The sequence below is a fragment of the Habropoda laboriosa genome, unplaced genomic scaffold (assembly GCF_001263275.1).
Source record: "Habropoda laboriosa isolate 0110345459 unplaced genomic scaffold, ASM126327v1 scaffold126, whole genome shotgun sequence".
Lineage (NCBI taxonomy): Eukaryota > Metazoa > Arthropoda > Insecta > Hymenoptera > Apidae > Habropoda > Habropoda laboriosa.
This window is the reverse complement of record NW_017100288.1, coordinates 1598026-1619695: the sequence shown is the minus strand read 5'-3', so window position 1 is coordinate 1619695 and position 21670 is coordinate 1598026. Positions and strand designations below refer to the sequence as shown.

Genomic DNA, 21670 nt, shown 5'->3' with positions numbered 1-21670 from the left:
TACGATACAATTTCACTATGTTCATGAAATGTATAAGACTGTATTTAATAAAGAAGTCATTTTTCTTGGTACTTAGTTGTTCCATTATTTTTATCTCGTATTGTAGAGTGTGTAACGTTAAATGTGAAATTAGAATATTAAAAACAATCTTATGCTAACCTGTATAATGTATTTCATTTATATTTTTTTTAGAATATTTTTAATTAATTCTTTTAATTAATCGAAAATTTTAAATACAAATACTTTTGTCAAGTTTGTTAAAGACTTCTTTTTGACACGATATTTTCTAGAGAGGAATGTAACATTCAGGTTTTATCGACTCATGGTAATACGAGTTTTATCGTTTGTTGATGCAGTGGCATTATTGTATTTGCAAAATTACTAAATATTAAGTATATCATAAAATAATTGTATTGTATGTAATAATACGTAATAATATGTTTCGTGGTACGGGTTAATGGTTAAATAATTGTGCATTGCGATAATAACGATTTATAGTGATTAGCAAATTACCGAAACATTATCAAGTGATTCAATTGCACATTAGCACATGCACTTTCTGGATACAGGCAATTATTATATAACACAATTGACAAAAATTTAAACATTTATCAGATATGATTAGAATATTATTAAAGATGATTGTATTTTATTCTATCATATCTTGTTTGCTTGACCAGCCGATATTTGCCACACCATTAACCGCAAATGTATCTGCGTGTTTATATGTCTTGGGTAAAGAAATATGAGACAATGGATAATGGTACTTATGATAAATTTTAATAGAAACTTCTATATTAAGAAATGATATACCATATTGGTATACCGTATAATCGTTTTATTTCGTAATCTTCAATCGTTTTTTCCTTGAACTCAGAAGTATCGTTTCTAATTATTTAAACAGTGTTACGTAAAGAATAATCAATAAAAAGTACATAATAAGGAGTAAACAATTTAACTCTTGAAATGAAAATTTAGTTAGAAAAGAATTTCATCAAGTTATAACGCTCCATAAAATAGGCGCGATTTATTGAAAATAAACGGTCTGACACACATTGAGCGATGCATAGACCGTATATATGAACACAAGCGCAAGCGAAGTATCGCCGGCTTGCAGTCGGGTTCGTTACATGCATACGAAGCTATATCACGGTTGCATCGAAACTGTATCGCGTAAAACAGCATGACACGAGCTCGATATTTACTGCAACGTAGAGACTTCTGGGTAAAGAATTCCATGTTTTTGTGCAACGCAGTTAAAAGAACTTGGTTTCACGTTACAATGTCATATATGCGGTGTTACGAAAAGAACAATGTTTTTCAATGTCGTTCGAAGCCCATAGGAGCGGCATACTGCTACTTCATAATCATATATCTAATGATCTTAACCTTGTTGTCCGTGTTACGCTGTTTCAACGCGTGCGGACTGGTTCGAGACGAATTCAGTTGCATTGGCAATGTCGATATAAAAGTTCAGATCATTGTTACGTAATTTCTCGTTACAAACTGTGCACACGACTCACGTATTTCTGGACGTGTATCCATGTAGGATAGCGTGGATGAGTTCGTCTATGAATGTGGGAGCGGATCCATTGGTGTGCACGTGACCAAATTTCGAGTGCGCGTATATGCTCTGTATAGTCTGTGCATGGCTATCGGTACCGGTCGGTCGTTTAGTAAGCTAGTTGGCCGTCCAATTATTTAAACGTTATGCGCGCGGGCGCGTGAGCTGTCCGAAAGCTTGGCAATCGGTTGTTGGCTACCGGCATTCGACGAGCAAGGATTGTCAACGGTCCTGGCAATCACCGGCGTTCACGTCGTACTAGTGCCGCCAGTCTGTTCAACATATCGATAGAGTGTAACGATGCTGGACTTACTCGAGCCATTCCTCGACATTCCGAGGCCCTACTACGGGGCGCTGCTGGCTGTTGGATTCTGTGTCTACTACTTTTTCGGAGTTGTCAAAGTGAGTAAGCCTGCGCATCTTCCCTCTCCGCAGTTTTATCATCGTCCTTACTGGAAATTTATTACCGATTACGAATCATCGGAAATAAAGCAATAGAGGAGTGCAAAAGTTTCAATGGATCATTCAAACATTTGCGTTGGGTGTCTTAATAACTTTATTACGAGGAAACTGATAATGCAGAGATTTGACAGAAAAATAATGAACAGATATAATGCATTACTTTTAGTTTTATGAATGGCGTACTGTTTTCGTTTTTACAACAAAAACATTTAAGAAAATGAATATTCATAAGTTGCAATGAAAACCTTGGAATCGGAATTATTATTATTGTTGTCTACTGCAGGTAGATTTTCACGCAATGACAATGCTTAAATTAAATTCAAATGTCAAATTAGTCTATATGTGACGGTAGTTACCGTTTATCCGCAGACTTTTAACCTTCATTAAGTTCAATCAGCGCCGCATTTAGTTCAGAGTCAGGCGTGTATAACGTCTGCCTTCATTCTATTAAAGATGTCTAAAAAGATAAATTTCGCCTGTACAACCTGAAATTTTACATTCATTATCGGACTAATCAAATGTTATTGATACTACAACAGAGAAATGAATCTTAATCTCTAGATATTTCTTAACTCACTACCAAGAAAAGAACATCCAATTGATATCGTAGAATTAAATTACCGATGACTGTATTTGATACTCTTAACGTGCACCAGCGTTAATTGTCTCATTTTATGTGATGCTTACAGTTTTATTATCAATTTGTCCTTAATATTCTAACCTTTTTAATTTTTCCACGCGAGCAATTAACACCGTCATCAATTTCAACAAATTCACACCTCCTAATAAAGAAAATTTTTTTGCTTGTCATTTTTCATTTGCAATTTTAATTTTCTTTGTTATGCTAAAAGGAAAATCAATGATAAAATGCATATGGAAAGATACAGAAATGTAAAAGGAAGGAAACTTTTTTCAAAATGAATTGCAAGGTCGTCTTTTACAACAATTGTTGTGCATTGGCAATACTGGAATAGTATATCGGGTGTTATCAAAGACCGAACAAATTACTTTCTTATCGGGCGTTCTAATATGGTTCAGTCGATATATTATCAGGATTTCCGCGATACGAATAGTCCGAACTCTCGCACGACCCTTCATAGTTCGTACGAGCTACAGGGAGATGTACGATTTATTAATTTGACCTTAAAACTCCGAGGCACTTGCCCCGGACAAATTGCGCGCGCGTTCGTGTGCGCGCGCACACGCAACACCGGAACAGGTAACACCGCGCTCACTAAATAACCACTCGAGTCAAGAATAATGTAATATTGAATGGATGGATCCATGTTGGTGTGTTTAATTCCTTGACAAATGTATGAGAAATGATTAGATTTATTTTCGCGATCCAAGTGGTCTAGCGAAAATTAAATATTTCTAATAAAATTCTATTTTCATGAAAGCGACAGTATATTTACGAATATCCTTGATGCCGCTAAAAATGTACTTTTCAAACGAACCTTAAAAACTGTGCGATAATACTTTTTCTCTTTTTTAGTATTGCATTCGTTGAGCGGCATAGAATAGAGCGATTTAAAACCAATTACAGAGCCATTGCACGTCAACTATATTAAGCTTCTTGCAAACACGTGCAACCAGTGTCTGCACTTTTTCTCATGCCTGAAACGCCACTGTAACCAATATTGTTGTATTTATTCATCGTGTCCGTTTCATACAAATGTCGATAGAACAGCGGTATAATTATCTTCTGTATCGATCTAATTTGGTTTTTATACGATAAGTGCTTGATAACTATTGAACATATATATATATATAGTTGCAATATGATATCAGAAGTTAACAATGAAAGTTATGCAAGTTACTACGCCTACTACTTAAATTAATAGTGCAAAAGAAAAATATACAAAAGTGTCGCAACATTAAGATGCACATATAGGATATTTCATCTTTATTATTATTGTTAGTTTACAACATACAATTTTTCGTTACGTTCGTTATGAAAAAATATGTACAATATTTCACCTGTGTTATAGAAATTTAAAGTGCATAAAATATCTTTCGTTCTAAGAATTTAAAATATACAAAATGTTTTACCATCCCTGTAAAACACGCAAAGTGTTTTCGTTGCGAAACTTTAAGAGATATGTATGTATAGGAAGTTTCGTACTATCGTAGCGAAAACTTTTTTATAAATGTATCAATGACATCGACTATAATCTTTTCCTCTCAACTTTATCATACATGTAAGATCAGGATTAGCGAGGTAGGCGAAAGTATAACGATATAACGACTGATTTTTTTAAAGTGCATATTAAGAATACAAGCGTTTAATAAAAGAAGCGCGAAAGAATGTATAGTCACATATTGTCCTTGGCCAAATACCGATCTCTATTTTAACGTGCACTTTTCTAAAAAATCGCCAACGGTTTTTTTCCGCCGACAAACAGATATTCGTCGCACTCTGAGACACTAGACCGGAAAGTATAATGTATCACTGCTCCACGCGCGGTTTTCCACGTACAGGGAGTCGCATTAGTATGCGAAATTAACATTTTCACACTTCTGTCGTAAACGTAATCTTCTGTAAACTGTGTACTCTGTTCATTATTTCCTATTATTCTTGTAACTATTTCTGATGAAAAATTCGTTTTTACCTAGAGTGGGGGGAAAAAGGCGGGAATTCAAAGTTGCGGATAGAATCGAACGAAACTGTTACGATAATACGTTGAACTTAAATTCTGAGATAAATGTTGTATTTGTAATATCGATATATACTTCGTAGCAGAAACAATTTGTCCAGTTAACGAGTACAATACGCTGTAAATATTGCAATCCACACGTACGAGGATCGATTAATATTTAACGTTGACCTAATTGACGTAACGAATGATTTTCGTATCTCTTGTTAATATTCATTTATTATTATTCATGTCATAAATGTACATAATACATTTGAAAATAACAAGCATCTAATAATAGCTAATTTTCCCCAGGAATTGTCAATACTTTTCCGACCGGTCTATTTACAATGAAATATAATCGTTTCAATTTCTTCACTGGTCATAAATTATCTTCAATTCCGTACAGCTGTTCGGATTTAATATTGGCTCGTTGATCGGGCCGATTGTGACCAATAAATCGATAAAAAAGAAAGAAGAAAAAGTGACGAGCATTCTAAATGACTTTCAGACGCCGATGTTGGTATGCGCGAACGGACCATTCCGAGCGTTTTTAGAAGAACACGTGCCCCTGGTGAGGAACAAATTTTGGCCAACATTGTGGTGTTTCGAATCGAGGGCACAGACAATCATAGCGAGTGTTCTTAGATCGCGAATTTTGCCGCCTATTCACTATCGCAGGTTGGTAAGTTTACCTTTAATTTTATCTTTACTTCGTAGAAAACGACTTAGGAGCGGGGAGGAGGAATTTAGATAGAGGTAGTGATATAATTTGAAATGACGAAAACAGCTTGGAAATTTCGAATTTTAATTGGCGGAAGGAATTTAGATCGAACAAGATATAATTGAAATGACGAAAAACACTTTAGAAATTCGAAATTTGATGCAACATTTAAACAAAGTTTTTTTTTTTTTTAAGGTAACACGTTCTTATACCGCGAATAATACCATACTGTGGAACCTTTCGATAGAAAGGATAAAATTATACACGTTTACCCACGACGATCGTTAATTTTCACATAGGAAGAAAAAAAATATGAAAAGTACTAATTACCACTTGGTACTCTTGTTACACTTGAAACGTTACCTTTTTTTTTCTTTCTTACGTTACGAAACTCTCTGCAGCATGGTAGAAGCAAAGATTAATGAGCACTCGTCTCGAAGTGCGCGATTACAAGCTAATTACCATACCAGTTTACCTTCGTTCTAATTAATCAATCGTCGCCCAGAGAGATTCTGACCTTGTCGGATGGGGGTGAAGTGGCCCTGGATTGGGCAGAAGAGGGATGTTCCGCTACTTCGCCTATCGTGATTATTTTACCAGGACTCACTGGCGCAAGTCAAGCGGAATATATCAAGTGCCTTGTCTCGTCTGCGAAAAAAGTCGGGATACGATGCGTAATCTTCAACAACAGGGGCCTAGGAGGCGTAGAACTAAAGGTACAACACTTGGAAACTGATTCATACCTTTTTTTTTTTATCAAACCTTCGATTCCTCTGAATTACAAAGTACAAGTTGAAACACTTGAACATCCGGTCGGGAATAAAATTTATTTAAACACTCGGTGATTGAAGCGTATTAGCCTTAATTTTTTGTGTAGTTTTTTTTGCTAAATATTTTTTTTTTTTTCATAATTTTGATCACAACATTCGTTGGTTTCTTCGTAAATATTTCGAAATCAATTGTCACACGTAAATAACCAAGCAACTTCCGCTATGCTTTCAAAATTACCAGGAAAATCTTTCACCCCTGGGCCATCTGTAAAAGTTTTGTCAATTCCTGGAATATCATTTTCTATCCAGTTCATACTGACGTCAATGTCCTCACCTGAATCACTTTATGAACGAAATTGCACCACACTTTCTTGGTACACCGAAATTCCCCTTTTCTTCGAATATGTCCTCATGTTCACTAATGCTATCTGCAATATCATTTGGGATATCCGATGGTATTTCGTCATTTTGTACATCAATTTTTATTTCGTAGAATTAACAGAAATTTCAGTCATAAAATACACAAGGTTAACGGTTTCGTAACAAATTCAGACCAACTGTGAATCATACCACTGCATTTTATTGCCGCACATTATTCTCTAATCCAGTGTTCGACTTTACAAGCAAAAACACGCACTAACGCTTGACCGGGGGTTTAAGTGTTTGAAAATTATTTGTATTGTAGGAACGTTAGGTTAGGTTAGGTTTACTCAATAAAATTGAAAAACAGTAAGAAATATATTTGAATAACAATACGGTTATCGGAACACGCTATAACAAATGCTGAAATGTCTCTATACTGTAATTCTCTCCCGCAATACTTAAATACTCGGAACTCTAATTATAACTATCAACTACACGCACAACGATACGCCTCTCAAAATGTTCACTCAGAATGTCCACTCTTTAGTCTTCCTTTTTCTCACTCTGCCTATCACAACTGTATTATAAACGAGGATATATTAAAAAGAAAATTGCAAGGATTAGTATTCTTAGCATTCTCGTTTACGGATTTCTTTTCTTTTAATGCTTCTAACTTTGTATTCCATTCCTATTAGCATTCACGTGATGAGATTTAAAATCAGCAAGCATGTGTATGTACATGTATTTTTTGTATTTTGATTTATTGACTTCTAGTCTACTAACATGTGGAACTTTAATGTTAAGGGTGTTTCCTTCATATGATAGTTTACCGTGTACATTGTAGCTTCGCAGCAAATGACGATAATGACGCAAATAATTTGATACAACTTGCAACGCAAATATGACTGTCAGGCAACTCTAATAACTATAAAACGACTCTTATAACTCTAATAAGACATCTCAGACGATTCTTAGACGATTTTCGCAACACTCACTCCATCTGCAAGAAAAACTCTTCCCTCCCATAGTACGCACACGCTACTTCCCGGTTTTTCGTTCAAAATTATAGGTTAGGTCGACCTCTTACGTCATCAAGAGGTTTCGGAATGGCCTGACTTCTGTCCCTGTCAACCCCTATTTTCTCTTTTACAATTCTCGTCCTATGCTTCTTAAAACTAAATAAGAAAATGCAAACGTCTTTACGATACTACAAATGTAAAACATATATACTTGTAAATGAAAATAAATTGCATTATACATTGTCTTAAAGCTTCTAAAATAATTTAACGAGCAATGAAATCATGGGAATAGATGATTTGTGTTATTATTTGTGTAAACATGATACATGTTTAATCGAATGATCGTGAAATTGCAGACTCCACGGATGTACTGCGCTGCGAACAGCGACGACTTATCGGAGGTTATCGAACACGTAAAAAAACTACATCCTCAGGCGCATCTTGGAGCAACGGGAATCTCTATGGGAGGGTAATAAGAATATTTTATACGAATAAAGAAACTGTATAAATCAAACTAGTAAACTGGTAAAATGTAAACATGTATCGTAAGGGATATATAATTGCGACTCGATAATAGCATTAATAGTAGCAATACAATAACTACATTGTGTACAGTAGTATATCTTATTATTTCTGTATGTTTGTTTACAGATTAATTTTAGGTAATTATTTAGCTCAAGAAGGAGTAATGGCAAGAGGCAAATTGAAAGGATGCTTCTTAATTTCTGTGCCTTGGAATGTGTTTGCCGCGACGAAGAACACGGAAGAAAATTATTTTAACTTAATGATAAACAAATATTTGGCCGGCACACTCCGTAAAAATATACAACGCTTACACTATTCTTCGGAACCCGGAATGTTTGATGTCGATATTGAAACTCTCCTTAAAGTAAACCTACTCAAATTACGCTTATTCGTGTCGTAACTTTGCATAAAGAGAGATATTCTTATCAACTTAATTACTTTTATTTTACTAGAGTCAAACTGTGAGAGAGTTTGATTCACATTTTACGGTGAAACAATTCGGCTACAAAGACGTTGAGGAATATTATTCCAATGCAACCATACACGATAAATTACACTTGATTGACGTACCATTATTGTGTCTCAGTGCTGCAGACGATCCATTTCAACCAGTTCAAGGTAACTTATTATTACCTTAATCAGTCAGCTTGTAGTATTAGTCGCGCGTGCTTTTAAGATTATTTATTTGAGATAGTTTATTTCAGATTGTATTCTTTTTTTATGTAATTTCTTTTCGTCGTTTCAATGTTTAGCTATACCACTGAAGGAAATATCAGAAACCAAAAAAGTGGCTGTTGTGGTAACATCACGCGGCGGCCATATTGGTTTCTTGGAGGGTATGTGGCCAGTAAAAGAAGAACAATACATGGGTAAATTGTTTTCACAATTTTTTGCTGCATTATTCACATCTGGTTTAGATCATCAAATGTTGTGACGAACTTACGAATTAAATATCAAATACATTCACAAATATCGATACCAAATATTTCGTCTACGTTCGATCATTGCGTAAAAATTATCACGTGCCATGATTAACCGTATTCAGGGTATTGCACATGTGATGTTGATAGTATTAAGAATTACAGAATTTTCACCGCTTTTATATATTAAAGAGATTTCCATCGACTACCTACGAAGCATTAGTTATTAATATAATATAGATATAATTTTTTACACGCACACGCGTAAATTGTTTAGGGACGAAATACACACGTTCGTTTATGTGTTTATAATTATAGCAATGTTGTATTTATTTTTAACATGAGAAGTATTTATCACAAACTTTTGTAATAGATATCTATATTAAAATTGAAATAAATGAAATTTTAGTATTACATGCTTGCCTTACATCCGTGCGAGCTTTGCTTCATTGAAACATTTGCATAAGCAATTGAAATCATTTGGTATATATTTTAACATAGAGTCGTGATGATGAAAAGTTCCTTAAAAAATGAACAGTATCAGAAACAGTACAAATACTTGTATCCGTTACATTAATACTGTTTGCGAAAATAAATATTGAAATTTCTTTTAAGCAATATTAATAACTACTACAGCATTCACGTAGCATTATGTGGTTTAAAAAAAAGCGGACGAAACTACTTTTAAGAACTACATATCAATTGTGATACAGGAAGCAAAAACATGCATGTTCTTAACTTTTACATATAGTTTTTTGTTACAAGCTTTATAAATAAAATTTGTTACGAAATATATACTATTATCAAATATCCCATAGTATTATCCTTTCTTTATTTCTGTAATATTACAAATATGTGAGACAAAATTTTAATAATATATTTTAACGATACAATGTATCGTTATTATTTGGTATTAAATGTAAAATGCACATGTTAACCTTATTATCGTTAATATTAATATTATTTAACCCTAAAAAATGTAGTGTAAAGTTGACAATATATATTGCCATATGTCAAAAAAGATATAAACTTTAATATACTGCATGAATTTTTTATTTGACACAATAGAAATTTTTATTATAAAATAATTTGCTAAAAAGCATCCTAAAATATTTTAAAAAGGTATTTTGCAATACGTATAATAATAGTGTAAAAACACTTTTCACAGTATAGCATAATGTTCTTGAATGTATCAAAACAATCTTGTCCAATATTGCCTATAGGTGCAAATCAACATTCTCAATTGTTTCTTCACACGAGCATACTGCTTGAACATTAATAATATCGCGTTATACGCTCATATACATTTAATTTAAACTTAACACAGCGAAATACAAAGGACTTATGGACAAAATTGTGTTAAGACTTACGCAAAATACCAAATATAAAAATGTTAATATTCTCAATATATGTTACAATTTGAATGTTAGGTCCAGAGATTTAACGATAAATGCTAAAATGTCTGTACTTTCTTCGATCTGAAACAAACATTTCATAATAATAACTACACCTTTATACATATATACATGTAACAATAAATTACCAAATACTAACCACTTTCATGGTTGGTTTTCCACCACCATGTCCAGCTTTAGTTTCTATTTTAATGAGTAAAGGATTTGTTTGTTGTGGTAATTTTCCCAGTGTATGCTGTAGAGTAGCAATAAGCTTTAGGCTATGCAATGGTACTACTCGATCATCGTGATCAGCCGTCAATAATAATGTTGCGGGATATTGTCCATTTTCTGGAACTCTCACATTATGTAATGGAGAGTATTTTAGAAGATTTTCGAAGTGTTTTAAGTCATCCGAACTACCATAATCAGATACCCAAGCAACACCAATGGTAAATTTATGGAAACGTAACATATCCATTACCCTATACAAGTAAAAATAATGTAATAAAACAAGTTTTCAAATAAATTGATTACATTATACGTTTATGACGTAAACTTACCCAACTTGAGCAATTGCAGCACCAAAAAGATCAGGTCTTTGATTTACACACGCAGCTATTAATAAACCTCCATTACTGGCACCCAAGATACTTAATTTTGAAGATGAGGTGTAACCATTTTCGATCAAATAACCGGCAGCAGCTTGGAAATCATCGAACACGTTCTGTTTGTTAAAAAATCGTCCACCGTTATGCCATTTTTCTCCATATTCACTATAAAAAATTGTAAAACATTTTATAACGAAACCATACTCGAATAACATCAATACCTTCTCAACTTACCCACCACCGCGAATATTCGCCACCGCAAGTACTCCATTTAAATGCTGAACAAAAACTAGCTTTGTAACGCTAAATGTTGGTTGAATGCTTACATTAAAGCCTCCGTAACCGTACAATAAAGCCGGCATGGAATTAACCAAAACTGCATCCTGAATCAAATGATTATTATCGTCATATTTTATTAAATGTAAATAAAATAAAACTGCATTATAAATACTTACATGTTTCATTACTATAAACATTGGAATATTTGTACCATCTTTACTTGTATAAAATACTTGACTAGTCTTGTATAAACTTGGATCAAAGTTTTTCACTTTAATCTCTCGTAATACCTGTAAACGCGTTTAGGTATATATACATATCAAAGTTTTTTAATTTTCTGTAGTATTATGTTTTCTATAAAATGTGTAATACTAACTTGTGGTTCTTCGTCTTTTTTTAGATCAACTCTGTATATAATACCAGGAATTAAAAATGACTTAAATTGATAAAATATTTCGGAATATCTTTTCTGTCCTGTAAAATGAACTATTGTGCCAACTTCAAGCGGAAACGTTCGAAGTTTTTCACCTGTTGTTAAACTGTGCAGTTGTAAAACGTTCTAAAAAATATGTACGATATTACTGATGTTATAATTTGATTTTTACTCTGGTTCATACTCAAATTTTTTTATTGTTGTATTATAATTTTTCTTCTTTGATATTATTAGCTTCTATTTACCTTAACATGTTCAATATAACAAGCTGCAAATTTATCACCATCAACTGCACATGCCCAATCTAATACGTTATCAGGATGTTCTGGTAAGAGATCAACCCATTTTTCTTGCTTATAGTCCAATAAATCTATAGCTATTAATTTGTAATTCGGTGCGTTTTTGTTTGTCCGAAATATAGCCTTTGTTTCATCATTTGTTATATACTAATAAAAAGAAAAAATGAAGTAAGGATAGAAAATATTAAAACTAAATAATTAAATATTCGTACTAGGTGCTACTAACTTCATAATCAGCTTCAAGTTTATCAACTACTTGAGTTAACTGTAACTTTTCATTCATTTTCATTCCTGATTTTAATTCCGTAAAGTAAACTAAATTATCTCTACAATCTTTCACAGGTGTAATAATTAACCATTTTCCACAATCAGAAACTTGTGCACCTCTAATAATATGAAAACATATCATAAGTGTATTAGTTTACATCCAAATCAAGCGTGTTTTTATAAAATATTCAGCATGTAATCACAGATATCTACAATCAATCAACTTTGTTAAAACACATACATAATTGTATCACTCACATCCTCCATAAAGGTTCTTCAGGAAATTCAACTACAATGACATCTTCTGACTGAGGTCTACCAACAACATGGTAGCAAAGCTTTTGGTCTCGATTACCTTCTGTTTCTGAACCATCAGTTTTACCTTTCTGATCTGGATAACAGCCATAAAAGATTCCAGAATTGTCATGAGTCCATGTTATTGGAGAAAACTTTATCTTCTCCAAAACATCTGGATACTTTTCACCTATGTATATTATTTAAGCAATTAACTAATAAAGCTTGAAACTTGAACTTCATTCTATTAGCAAGCTGCATAAATTATACCTGTCTCCGTATTTATAAAATGTATTGTACACCAGTCAGATCCACTAGTGGATAAACCATATGAAAATATGCTACCATCTTCACTAAATTTACTGCTAGTAATTGCAACAGTACCATCTTCTGATAAAGTATTTGGATCTAAAAATACACTTGGTTCGCTATCCAATGTATCTTGTACATATAGAACACTGGATAAAGAAATTTTTATATGTAGTAATATTAAGCTCAGAATAACATTCATAATTATTACCTTTGGTTTTGTAAGCCAGTATTCTTATAGAAATAATATTTATCCCCATATCTAGCAGGACATGAATACTTTGGATAATCCCATAATTGCTTTAATCGATCATGAATATCTTCACGTGCCTTGCATGATGCTAAATAAGGTTTAGTGATAGCATTTTGAGCATCAACAAATGCTTTAGTTTTTTCAGAATCAGGATCTTCTAGCCATCTGTATGGATCTGATACCTAATTAATAGAATTACGAAATCTTAAGGAATAAAATACTTATACTATTAAAGAAATATGGTTATTTATGGATATATTTACGTATAAATCTTATAAAAGAAATATATCATCTTTCTTATTCTAACCTCGACACCATGATAATTATCGACGATGGTTTCATCACGGTGCGCTTCAGGATATTGCAATTTTTCCATTATTTTTGGAATTTCTGTATGATCTCCGTCGTTAATGTGTGTCACCTGAATTTTTCCAGAAACAATGTAATTAGATTTATGACAGTACTATTAATAAACAATCGTATTACTAAAAAACCTCACTTTCTCGGTCGAAAAAGGTGGTGCGCGAATAAATTGTGGGCGCTTACAAACAGGGAATTCCAGCGCATTCTTGCAAACGCTACTTCGAAATTTACGCAACCAAATTTTTGTAAACATGTTTGTAATTAAAGCCATTGTTACAATTTTATATTACAAATTTTTCGGACAAAATTTGCGAGGATTCAAAATGAAATAAACGTATGGCAACTTACAATATTATATTATGCTAACATATACTTTGTTAGCACATGACGCATTAAAATAGTAAATATGAAAATAATAAATCAAATTTCTTGTAATTGGTGGACTATGCAAAAATAAGTCATAATAGCAAGAAAGCTATATATATGTACGTACAAAATGACATACTTACTTCTTTATTTATTATAACTCAAATACTGATAAAGCATTTGTTTAATGTCTATCTAACTGAAGTTATGCATTATTAATATAATAGTACGTAGTATAAAATTATGTATCAATAAAATAAAGGTATGAAATATTTTCTGTGGCTTGGTAAATTTCAGAACAAAATTTTTAAATACATGAAATTGTAATAACACATGAAAGGTTCGATATATCTGTATTTCTTAAAAATTTAAATCTTATCTTTCTCCAGAAAATCGCCACAAAATATTTTGTTTGCATATGAAATGTACCACTGAAAGTACAACGATAATGGAGTTTCACTTAAGTAAGCGCAATTAAAGACAATTTGTGCAATACTAGATAAAAGTCATGTGATATAAAAAGATTTCTAAGAAAAGTGATATAAATGTCGATTAGCTGTGCGTGTGGTAAAAACTGAAAAATTTGTATTAGAATAGTTTTAAAAACTATATATCAACATTATAGCTATAGTACATTAACGTATGACACGGAACAGTACGATGTATATTCTTATCAACTGGCCTAATTACCCTTCTCGTCGAATGAGATGTTAACTGACACGTAAAAGTGATTTTTCACGAGATTTGACTAGTTACCATAATCACGGAAATACAGTATCGTATCTCGACGAAGTACGTATTTAAACAAATGAATAATTTTTAAGTAACTTCTCATATATAAGTTTTAACCTATATCAGTTTTAATCATTTTTATTTTATTTACATTTACGTTATTTACAATTGTTGAAAAAAGAAACGTATTTGACACGTAATTTTATATATTGTTTTTCTGCAAATTTAGATATCATTATTCGTAAAATTTCTCATATTTTCGGATAGCATAACAATTTTGTTCTGATTATATTAAAAATTCATTTTCAGTTTAAACAATTTTTTATTTAAAATAATATCTTAAAATACATAAAGCTAGTACAAAATTGTTTCTTAAAATATAAATTCATGTAAACGACTTCACTTAACACAAACGATTTTAATACTTGATATTTATTCAAAAATAATGAAAAATATTTATGGTAGGGCACGAATGATAATATTTACGAGACTGAAACACTGCAGGAGGGTAGGCAGATCATGAAAAGTTGAGTGTTGCGCCGATATCACGCGTAGGTCTGTACTTTGTGCTGCGAACTTAGATAACCTCTTGCGTGTGTTTAAAGATCCCCTCTACTTTCTCCAACCATACAGAGTTCATATAACATCAAAACCTACCGCCAATATATTCATTACGACGAGTGAGTGCATTGGTGAATTTTGACTCAGGTTCATAATCTCGTACAACTTATTTTTAAGTGTTGCAACATTACGAAGAAAATCAGGAATCGTATCGTGGAAACGTAATCTACGCATCAACAGCAAGAGGTCGTTCTTACTTCGTACACCGTTCGTCGCGGGTAATTTGAATGTTTCTTTTCAATCTGTCAGCACACGGAGGAATGCAAAAGGACTGCCGAGACTGTTTAGGTATCCGATACCGTATCAACTCCCTGGATCAAACGTGGAAGTGGTTGCATCAAACAATTACCCTTCACGATTATCTAATCTCCATAACCGCCAGTCAATCCGACGTGTCAAGAAAATCCTGTCAGTAGGGCTGCTACCTGTAGACAAAAATATTAATCGCTGCCAAGGTTAATTTTGTCGTACACAGAGGTATTAAGCCGTCTCACAAGCTCAACAGTCAAAGATTGATTCCACGAGCGAACGTCACATCATTTCCAGGGAGTGTGGTTCTAATATCGGGTACCAACACGTGTCTATCTTTCGATTAATTGCCATATAAACCGGAGGGAGAGAGACTGTGTGTGAGAAAGATAGAAAAAAAAAGAATCTCAAATTACACATGCACAACAGCAAAATGTCTCTGATTAACAAATTTATGATCGTTGTCAAACGAAAAGCACCATATAACAATTTGCATCATGTGTATAAATATTCAACGAGTTTCAATGAAAGGCAAGGCGACCCTAACAATTCGATTACGAAGTCAGTATTCATATCGCAATCCACAGATGTGTTCACCAATTTAGCATTAGAAGATTGGTTTTATAAGAACTATAATTTCACAAATCACCATATACTACTTCTATGGCGTAACGATCCGTGCATAGTGATCGGACGTCACCAAAACCCATGGCTCGAGCATAACTCTCAAGTGGCTGAAAAACGCGGTATAGCACTTGCTCGTCGTAATAGTGGCGGCGGCACTGTCTACCATGATAATGGTAATTTGAATTTGTCCTTCTTCACACCGCGGGAACGATATAATCGAAAGTATAATCTGGGCATCATTACCAGAGCTCTGTATCGAGAATGGGGTATAGAAGCGGACATTAATAAACGAGAAGACATCGTTGTTGAAGAGAAATTCAAAGCACCCTTTTATGTAATGTATAAAAAACACCTCTTATCTGTCTATACAGGGTGTTCCAAAAATCACATGTTTAATCTTTACATTGGTCAATGCAAAATTTAGTGGAACGATAAATGAAGATCAAACAAAGTTAGTTGTTCTTAATTTTCAATAAGTTTAAATATTTCTGCCTTTTGATAACGGAATATGTACGCATATATCAAAATGTTGTACAACCGTATTAATCGTATTATTCTTTTGTATACAATTGTATCACTTGTATCAATTATCTGAAAAAATGTAGTTCTTTTATTTTTTTGTACAAAGTAATACTGGAAAACTAAATTGGAGCAATCTACTTAATTAATAGAGAAGCTATATACTCCGCGAAAGAATTACCTATGTTTCCTTAACTATTGTAAAATATAGATATCTGGTACTGCAGCGAAATTAGGACGGCCTAACGCATATCATCACTGCACGCTATTGGTCAATGTAAACAAAACAGCTTTAAGCTTAGCTCTGGAGAGAAAAGAGGTAAATTTTTTTTAATCATTATCACATGTTCTGTACAAAGTCTACCAAACAGTTCAGTAATCATATGTACAGAGTATCTTGAGATAAACATCATATATATTGTTCATGAAAAATTTATTTATAATTATTTTATTTCAGCTCTGACAGCAGAAATTAATTTTAGATTATTTTTATCTTTTAATTAAGATATAACATTGTTAAAAATATGGAAATATCTGTACAGAGTTAAATTTTTTGGTTATTCTGAATTATTTGCAATGTTTATCACAAGACAGTTTACATATGATTGCTTTACATTAATATAAATACGCTGATACTTTAAGAACAAAATACGTTTACTATGTTACAGGATGGTATAGAAACAAATGCTACAGCATCCACGCGTTCTCCAATAAAGAATTTAATAGATGTGAATTCTCATATCAGAATGGACAAATTGATTAATGCATTAGGTTGGGAATTTCTTCGTACTAAAGCTTTCGTTCTAGAAGATGGTGGACAAGATCTCATTCAACGTCAAAAAGGATTTCAATACATTAATCCCACCGAGGACTGGTTTCCAGGTATGCAAACATTAAAAAAAAAAAGTGCACTTAACCTCTTTAACATCATACGTAGGTTATGTTCGATGCATCTATTGTCATGAAGTGTTGATAATATTTATCAGACCCCTAGTGTGTTTACCTTACGTGCAAGACAGATTTACTGAAAATTAATGTCAGTTCATAGCACCGAGGGGATTGAACTGAAAAGACATACAGTATGATAACTTCTAACTATTGTTTTCAGGCTTAGATAAATTAGTAAGTGAATTTCGTTCCTGGGAATGGAATTACGGTAAAACGCCGAAATTCACGGTAACACGCGTTCTGGATGTGCCTACAGAAGATAACAAGATTCATCGATTTAATTTGGCGCTAGAAATACAGAATGGCATCATTGAAGAAATCAAGATGAGACTGCCAGCTAGTTTGGTATCACATGATTTTAGTGAAGACGCGAGCGTGATAACCAATCTACGCGGTACGAGGTACGATCACCAAGTAATGGAAAATATAATAGCCACGATCGGTTGTAAGACTGTTACATTAAGCACAAGCCAAAACGTAGATAAAAGTAATATGATTGCTACGCAATGATTAAAGCCGTCGAATAATCACAATGATTGAGTTTAAATTGCTGTGTTTAAAACGAGAACCGAGTTATTGTATAACAAATCGGGCATTAGCGTAAGTTTTTATTGTTGTGGTTTTACTTAAAGACTTGTTATTAATTGCTGTTATATACATGTAATATACTGTAATATAAGTGACATAAAAATGCGATTATGTATGTTGTAATTTTATATTTTTACATTGTTAATATATGTACATGTATAATTTTCTTAAATTATCTTTAGTAATGAGTCTTTCACGATATGATTGTTTATCATCAATTCACTTGCTAAATGTACTTTTATCCAATTCACTTTCTTCAGAAATAATCCATCCATTTAATTATCATCATTGGTTGATGACTCAGTCGTTAATATACGACGTATAACAACAATCATGTGTGCAAATCACTATTGAATGAGGTTGTATGAGAAATATATAGCGTAAAAAAGAAATTGAAACTTCAACGTTAAATAAATTATAGAATAATGCGCGTGTACACTTTGTCCCAGTCACGTTGTAACAATGAGTTACCTTCTGAAGTTACGTATAGCTCTCTCTATGTCCAGTACCATTGTTATTTAAATTTGTAAATATTGATGGACAACGATACAGGTTTGGTTGTAGCATAACATCCCGGTATGGCGGTGGCGGAGTACCTGGACAAGATCCTATCAAACTTTCGTCGTTATCAATATAACCTCGTAAGTATGAATTCCGCAGCAAAGATAATCCTTGAGAGACGCTATAAAATGGATCACGATGCCTGCGTCTTCGGGTGCATGAAAACTTTCCCGTCAGCCAAATGTAACATATAACGAGTCCACTTGAAATACCAGATATAAAACCGATGCAAAGAAACCAATACGGTAAAGGCAGATTTGAATGAATGATATTTGTTTGATTTGCCATTTGTTCACATGTCGACAGATTCTTATTTAATATACTTGAAACGTTGTATTTAGTTACCGGTATAGTTTCTTTAGTGGATATTTCCTCAATTGCCGAGTGATGATAAGTGCGTTGTTTCGTGACGGGTAAGATAACCATTTTCTCAAATTTTTGTGAACCTGTTGCCTTACAACTATAATCGTATTTGACGTTTATATAATTGAGGTACCTTTCTAAATCATGCATAACTTTGTCACAATAGAATGGATTTCTGGAAAGAGATGGTATAGATTTTGCTTATGTTTCTTGACTGATCGTAATATATCTACACATGGTAACATGTATTACTATATAGTTAATAATAAAAAATTGTGTATCACACATTATTAGCAACATGTAAAACGTAAAGGAATATTAAGAATACAAATTAAATAATTCTTTTTTACTAATTGTCTGAATAAACTAAAGTTATATATTAATTGTGTATGATTCATTTATCGTACCCTTTTAATAATAAGTTCTTCAAAACAGGCAACCTTTGCAAGATAGTGTGGCTCATCTGAATCATCTCATTGTTTGAAAGATCGAGGTAACGAATTTGCGTGAGTCCATTGAACGTGTCAGAAGGTAAGTAATTGACGTGACACGAATCTAAACTTAATTCCTACATATAAATTTATTTCACGTTATTAAAATTAAAAATTTTATTATAAATACGTAATAAATAGGAATTTTTACCGTTAACCAAATGGATCGCAATTTTGGTACGTGCGATTTGAAATTATTATTCGATAGTCTTAATATTCGTAGATTGTTATTGTTCTCAAAGGTGTCGTCCAAAATATACATAAGCCGATTTTCCGATAAGTCCAATACTCTCAATTTTCTAAGGCCATGGAAAGCATTTAAACTAATGTCACTAATTGCATTTTTAGAAAGATTGAGGTATTTCAGTTCTGTAAGATCTGCATACTAAAACAGTATAAATTTTTTTATTTGTTGCATACATGCTGAATAAAAGTTTAAGTTTATATTTCAACATTTTGTTGATCGAAACGTACCGTCAGCTCGAAATTAGTTAGAGATGATATCACATTATCCGACAAATCCAAAGCTTGTACGTAGCTCGGTGCACCTGTATGTATACTGTAAAGATGGCGGCTCGTGCAAGAGGCGCGTAGCAAACCGTACCAGGTGTCACACACACAAAATGATGAGCATTGTAGCGGCGATTGTCCCGAAACTATGATACCGACGATCGTTAAAATAAGTGAAACGGTCAAAGAAACAGTGACACCATTAGTCATGGTATCAAAACTTGTCGATGGTTTTTCTACGTTAGTGAAACTAGTAATTTACGAACGTATAGCAAATTCACTTCTGATAGAGATTGCTGCGTCTTCGTGTAGCTCATGATTGACTCACTAACGTAATCTTATCTTATAACACGATTCCGCGTAGATGTGTTCACGATGGTAATACGTCATCATGGTGTTTCGATGCTTTTCTTTAACGTTTTTGTTTCTTTTCCCATGTGACGAAACGAATAATGTGTTTTTCTACGGAAAGGATACCAAACAATGTAAAATAGAAGCCGACGAAAAACAAGGTTATTTATTGACCGGTGTTTGTCCTTTTTGGAATTTTTCGGTACTTTCCCGTCGACAACTTGAGGAGTATCATAGTAAACAAGAATTCTATTGCTTAAACAATGCATAAAGGAGGGTACAGTTGGGAATTAGATGTTATTTGTCAGACCTTACGTACCAATTCCTTTAAACGGACTGACACGGTCCGCGAGCAGGAATAATGACGTACCATAAACACAGGGTGATTCTACGAAAAACAACCTTACGGCAGACCAAAACAAATGACCGCGATAAATTTCGTCACAAGAACCGATATCGATAAACAACAGGAATGAAAACTTTATTTTTAGAATAAAGTTGCTTTGAAATCTGTTTCATGACGTTAAACAAATAACAATATTATTTATTCCAGTGAACCTTTAATTTCTCTCGTTTGTATCATTAAGTGTATAATTTTATGATATTTTTTAGGAATTAAACAAAAAGCATGAGTTTAACGTGGTTGTTTTATGTAATGGTAGTTTTGAACAATTTTAAGGATCATTTTGTCAAATTGATACTAATGTTGTAACTAATGATGAACATGCAAATTTTATTATCTACAGGACATTGTATTTTTAGGCTTCAAAATATGTATACTTTATGCGTTGTATTTATACAGGGTATCAGGATTAAATTATTTTATACTTCAGTAGAGAGGTTAGGATTAATATATTTACGTGTGCATTGAATATGTAAGTACAAATAAAAAGATAAAAATATTCTCTACTCTGATATTTTTAAATACAATTAAAACATGATTGCTTTATCCCTACTGTGTTGTCCCATGACCGCTGCAGTGAAAGTCTGCTCGAAACTACTTGTTGTACCTCACGGTTTTCCTTTAACGATCTTCGAAAAACGATAAAAGCTTTCTGTCTATAATTTTGTATGCTGCGCATTTCATTCGACATTCCCCGCGTCGAAAGTGTTTCCATGAGAATGCTGAAACGTGTTTAGCGTTAAATAGGCATGTTAATATAACACGAAGATGACGAGGTCTCCATTACATTGACAGTGAAAAATAACGTTACAATGCATATACACAATGAGCATAATCACGCTCCTTTATACGACGA

The 21670-nt window shown here is 33.0% G+C and overlaps 4 protein-coding genes across 6 annotated transcripts; 2 read left to right on the top strand and 2 right to left on the bottom strand.

The window, feature by feature from the left end:
- The first annotated feature begins 1585 nt into the window (after positions 1–1585).
- Positions 1586–10717, top strand: LOC108573727 (phospholipase ABHD3). Of its 2 annotated transcripts, XM_017936201.1 has the most exons (8): positions 1586–1966; positions 5174–5343; positions 5892–6102; positions 7895–8007; positions 8190–8427; positions 8516–8681; positions 8816–8932; positions 10628–10717. In XM_017936201.1, the coding sequence occupies exons 1-8, from the start codon at positions 1865–1867 to the stop codon at positions 10642–10644; spliced, it is 1134 nt and encodes a 377-aa protein (XP_017791690.1). In that variant the 5' UTR covers positions 1586–1864; the 3' UTR covers positions 10645–10717. The 2 variants fall into 2 exon arrangements, with proteins under 2 accessions (XP_017791690.1, XP_017791689.1); XM_017936200.1 differs by lacking the exon at positions 10628–10717 and having other exon boundaries at positions 8816–9259.
- LOC108573726 (prolyl endopeptidase) lies at positions 10396–13813 on the bottom strand. Its single transcript, XM_017936199.1, has 13 exons — positions 13622–13813; positions 13430–13543; positions 13081–13304; positions 12831–13018; positions 12525–12750; positions 12226–12385; positions 11946–12146; positions 11644–11826; positions 11444–11557; positions 11223–11371; positions 10941–11153; positions 10538–10862; positions 10396–10461 (listed from the first exon to the last, which is right to left on the bottom strand). Exons 1-13 carry the CDS (start codon positions 13754–13756, stop codon positions 10396–10398), a joined length of 2298 nt encoding a protein of 765 aa, XP_017791688.1. The 5' UTR covers positions 13757–13813.
- Positions 13814–15616: 1803 nt separating this feature from the next.
- LOC108573742 (lipoyltransferase 1, mitochondrial) lies at positions 15617–18135 on the top strand. 2 transcript variants are annotated; one of them, XM_017936218.1, is made up of 4 exons: positions 15617–16402; positions 16811–16918; positions 17268–17481; positions 17708–18135. In XM_017936218.1, exons 1-4 carry the CDS (start codon positions 15872–15874, stop codon positions 18055–18057), a joined length of 1203 nt encoding a protein of 400 aa, XP_017791707.1. In that variant the 5' UTR covers positions 15617–15871; the 3' UTR covers positions 18058–18135. The 2 variants fall into 2 exon arrangements, with proteins under 2 accessions (XP_017791707.1, XP_017791706.1); XM_017936217.1 differs by having other exon boundaries at positions 15617–16414.
- A 211-nt stretch (positions 18136–18346) lies between these two features.
- Positions 18347–20361, bottom strand: LOC108573754 (leucine-rich repeat-containing protein 52-like). The gene is made up of 4 exons (XM_017936234.1): positions 20025–20361; positions 19702–19935; positions 19467–19627; positions 18347–19234 (listed from the first exon to the last, which is right to left on the bottom strand). The coding sequence occupies exons 1-4, from the start codon at positions 20268–20270 to the stop codon at positions 18616–18618; spliced, it is 1260 nt and encodes a 419-aa protein (XP_017791723.1). The 5' UTR covers positions 20271–20361; the 3' UTR covers positions 18347–18615.
- Between the last annotated feature and the right edge of the window lie 1309 nt (positions 20362–21670).

What these genes read in the sequence shown, in the direction of transcription:
- LOC108573742 (XM_017936217.1), top strand. Translation starts at nt 15,872, where the DNA reads ATGCACAACAGCAAAATGTCTCTGATTAACAAATTTATGATCGTTGTC. An exon ending in AATTCAAAGCACCCTTTTAT is followed by an intron (nt 16,415 to 16,810) that starts GTAATGTATAAA and finishes TGTAAAATATAG; the next exon opens with ATATCTGGTACTGCAGCGAA. An exon ending in CACCGAGGACTGGTTTCCAG is followed by an intron (nt 17,482 to 17,707) that starts GTATGCAAACAT and finishes TATTGTTTTCAG; the next exon opens with GCTTAGATAAATTAGTAAGT.
- LOC108573726 (XM_017936199.1), bottom strand. Translation starts at nt 13,756, where the DNA reads ATGGCTTTAATTACAAACATGTTTACAAAAATTTGGTTGCGTAAATTT. An exon ending in CACCTTTTTCGACCGAGAAA is followed by an intron (nt 13,544 to 13,621) that starts GTGAGGTTTTTT and finishes GGAAAAATTCAG; the next exon opens with GTGACACACATTAACGACGG. An exon ending in AAAAAGACGAAGAACCACAA is followed by an intron (nt 11,558 to 11,643) that starts GTTAGTATTACA and finishes ACGCGTTTACAG; the next exon opens with GTATTACGAGAGATTAAAGT.
- LOC108573754 (XM_017936234.1), bottom strand. Translation starts at nt 20,270, where the DNA reads ATGACTAATGGTGTCACTGTTTCTTTGACCGTTTCACTTATTTTAACG. An exon ending in TAACTAATTTCGAGCTGACG is followed by an intron (nt 19,936 to 20,024) that starts GTACGTTTCGAT and finishes ATACTGTTTTAG; the next exon opens with TATGCAGATCTTACAGAACT. An exon ending in AAGAACTTATTATTAAAAGG is followed by an intron (nt 19,235 to 19,466) that starts GTACGATAAATG and finishes ATCTCTTTCCAG; the next exon opens with AAATCCATTCTATTGTGACA.
- LOC108573727 (XM_017936200.1), top strand. Translation starts at nt 1,865, where the DNA reads ATGCTGGACTTACTCGAGCCATTCCTCGACATTCCGAGGCCCTACTAC. An exon ending in ACTTTTTCGGAGTTGTCAAA is followed by an intron (nt 1,967 to 5,173) that starts GTGAGTAAGCCT and finishes AATGACTTTCAG; the next exon opens with ACGCCGATGTTGGTATGCGC. An exon ending in TAGGAGGCGTAGAACTAAAG is followed by an intron (nt 6,103 to 7,894) that starts GTACAACACTTG and finishes GTGAAATTGCAG; the next exon opens with ACTCCACGGATGTACTGCGC.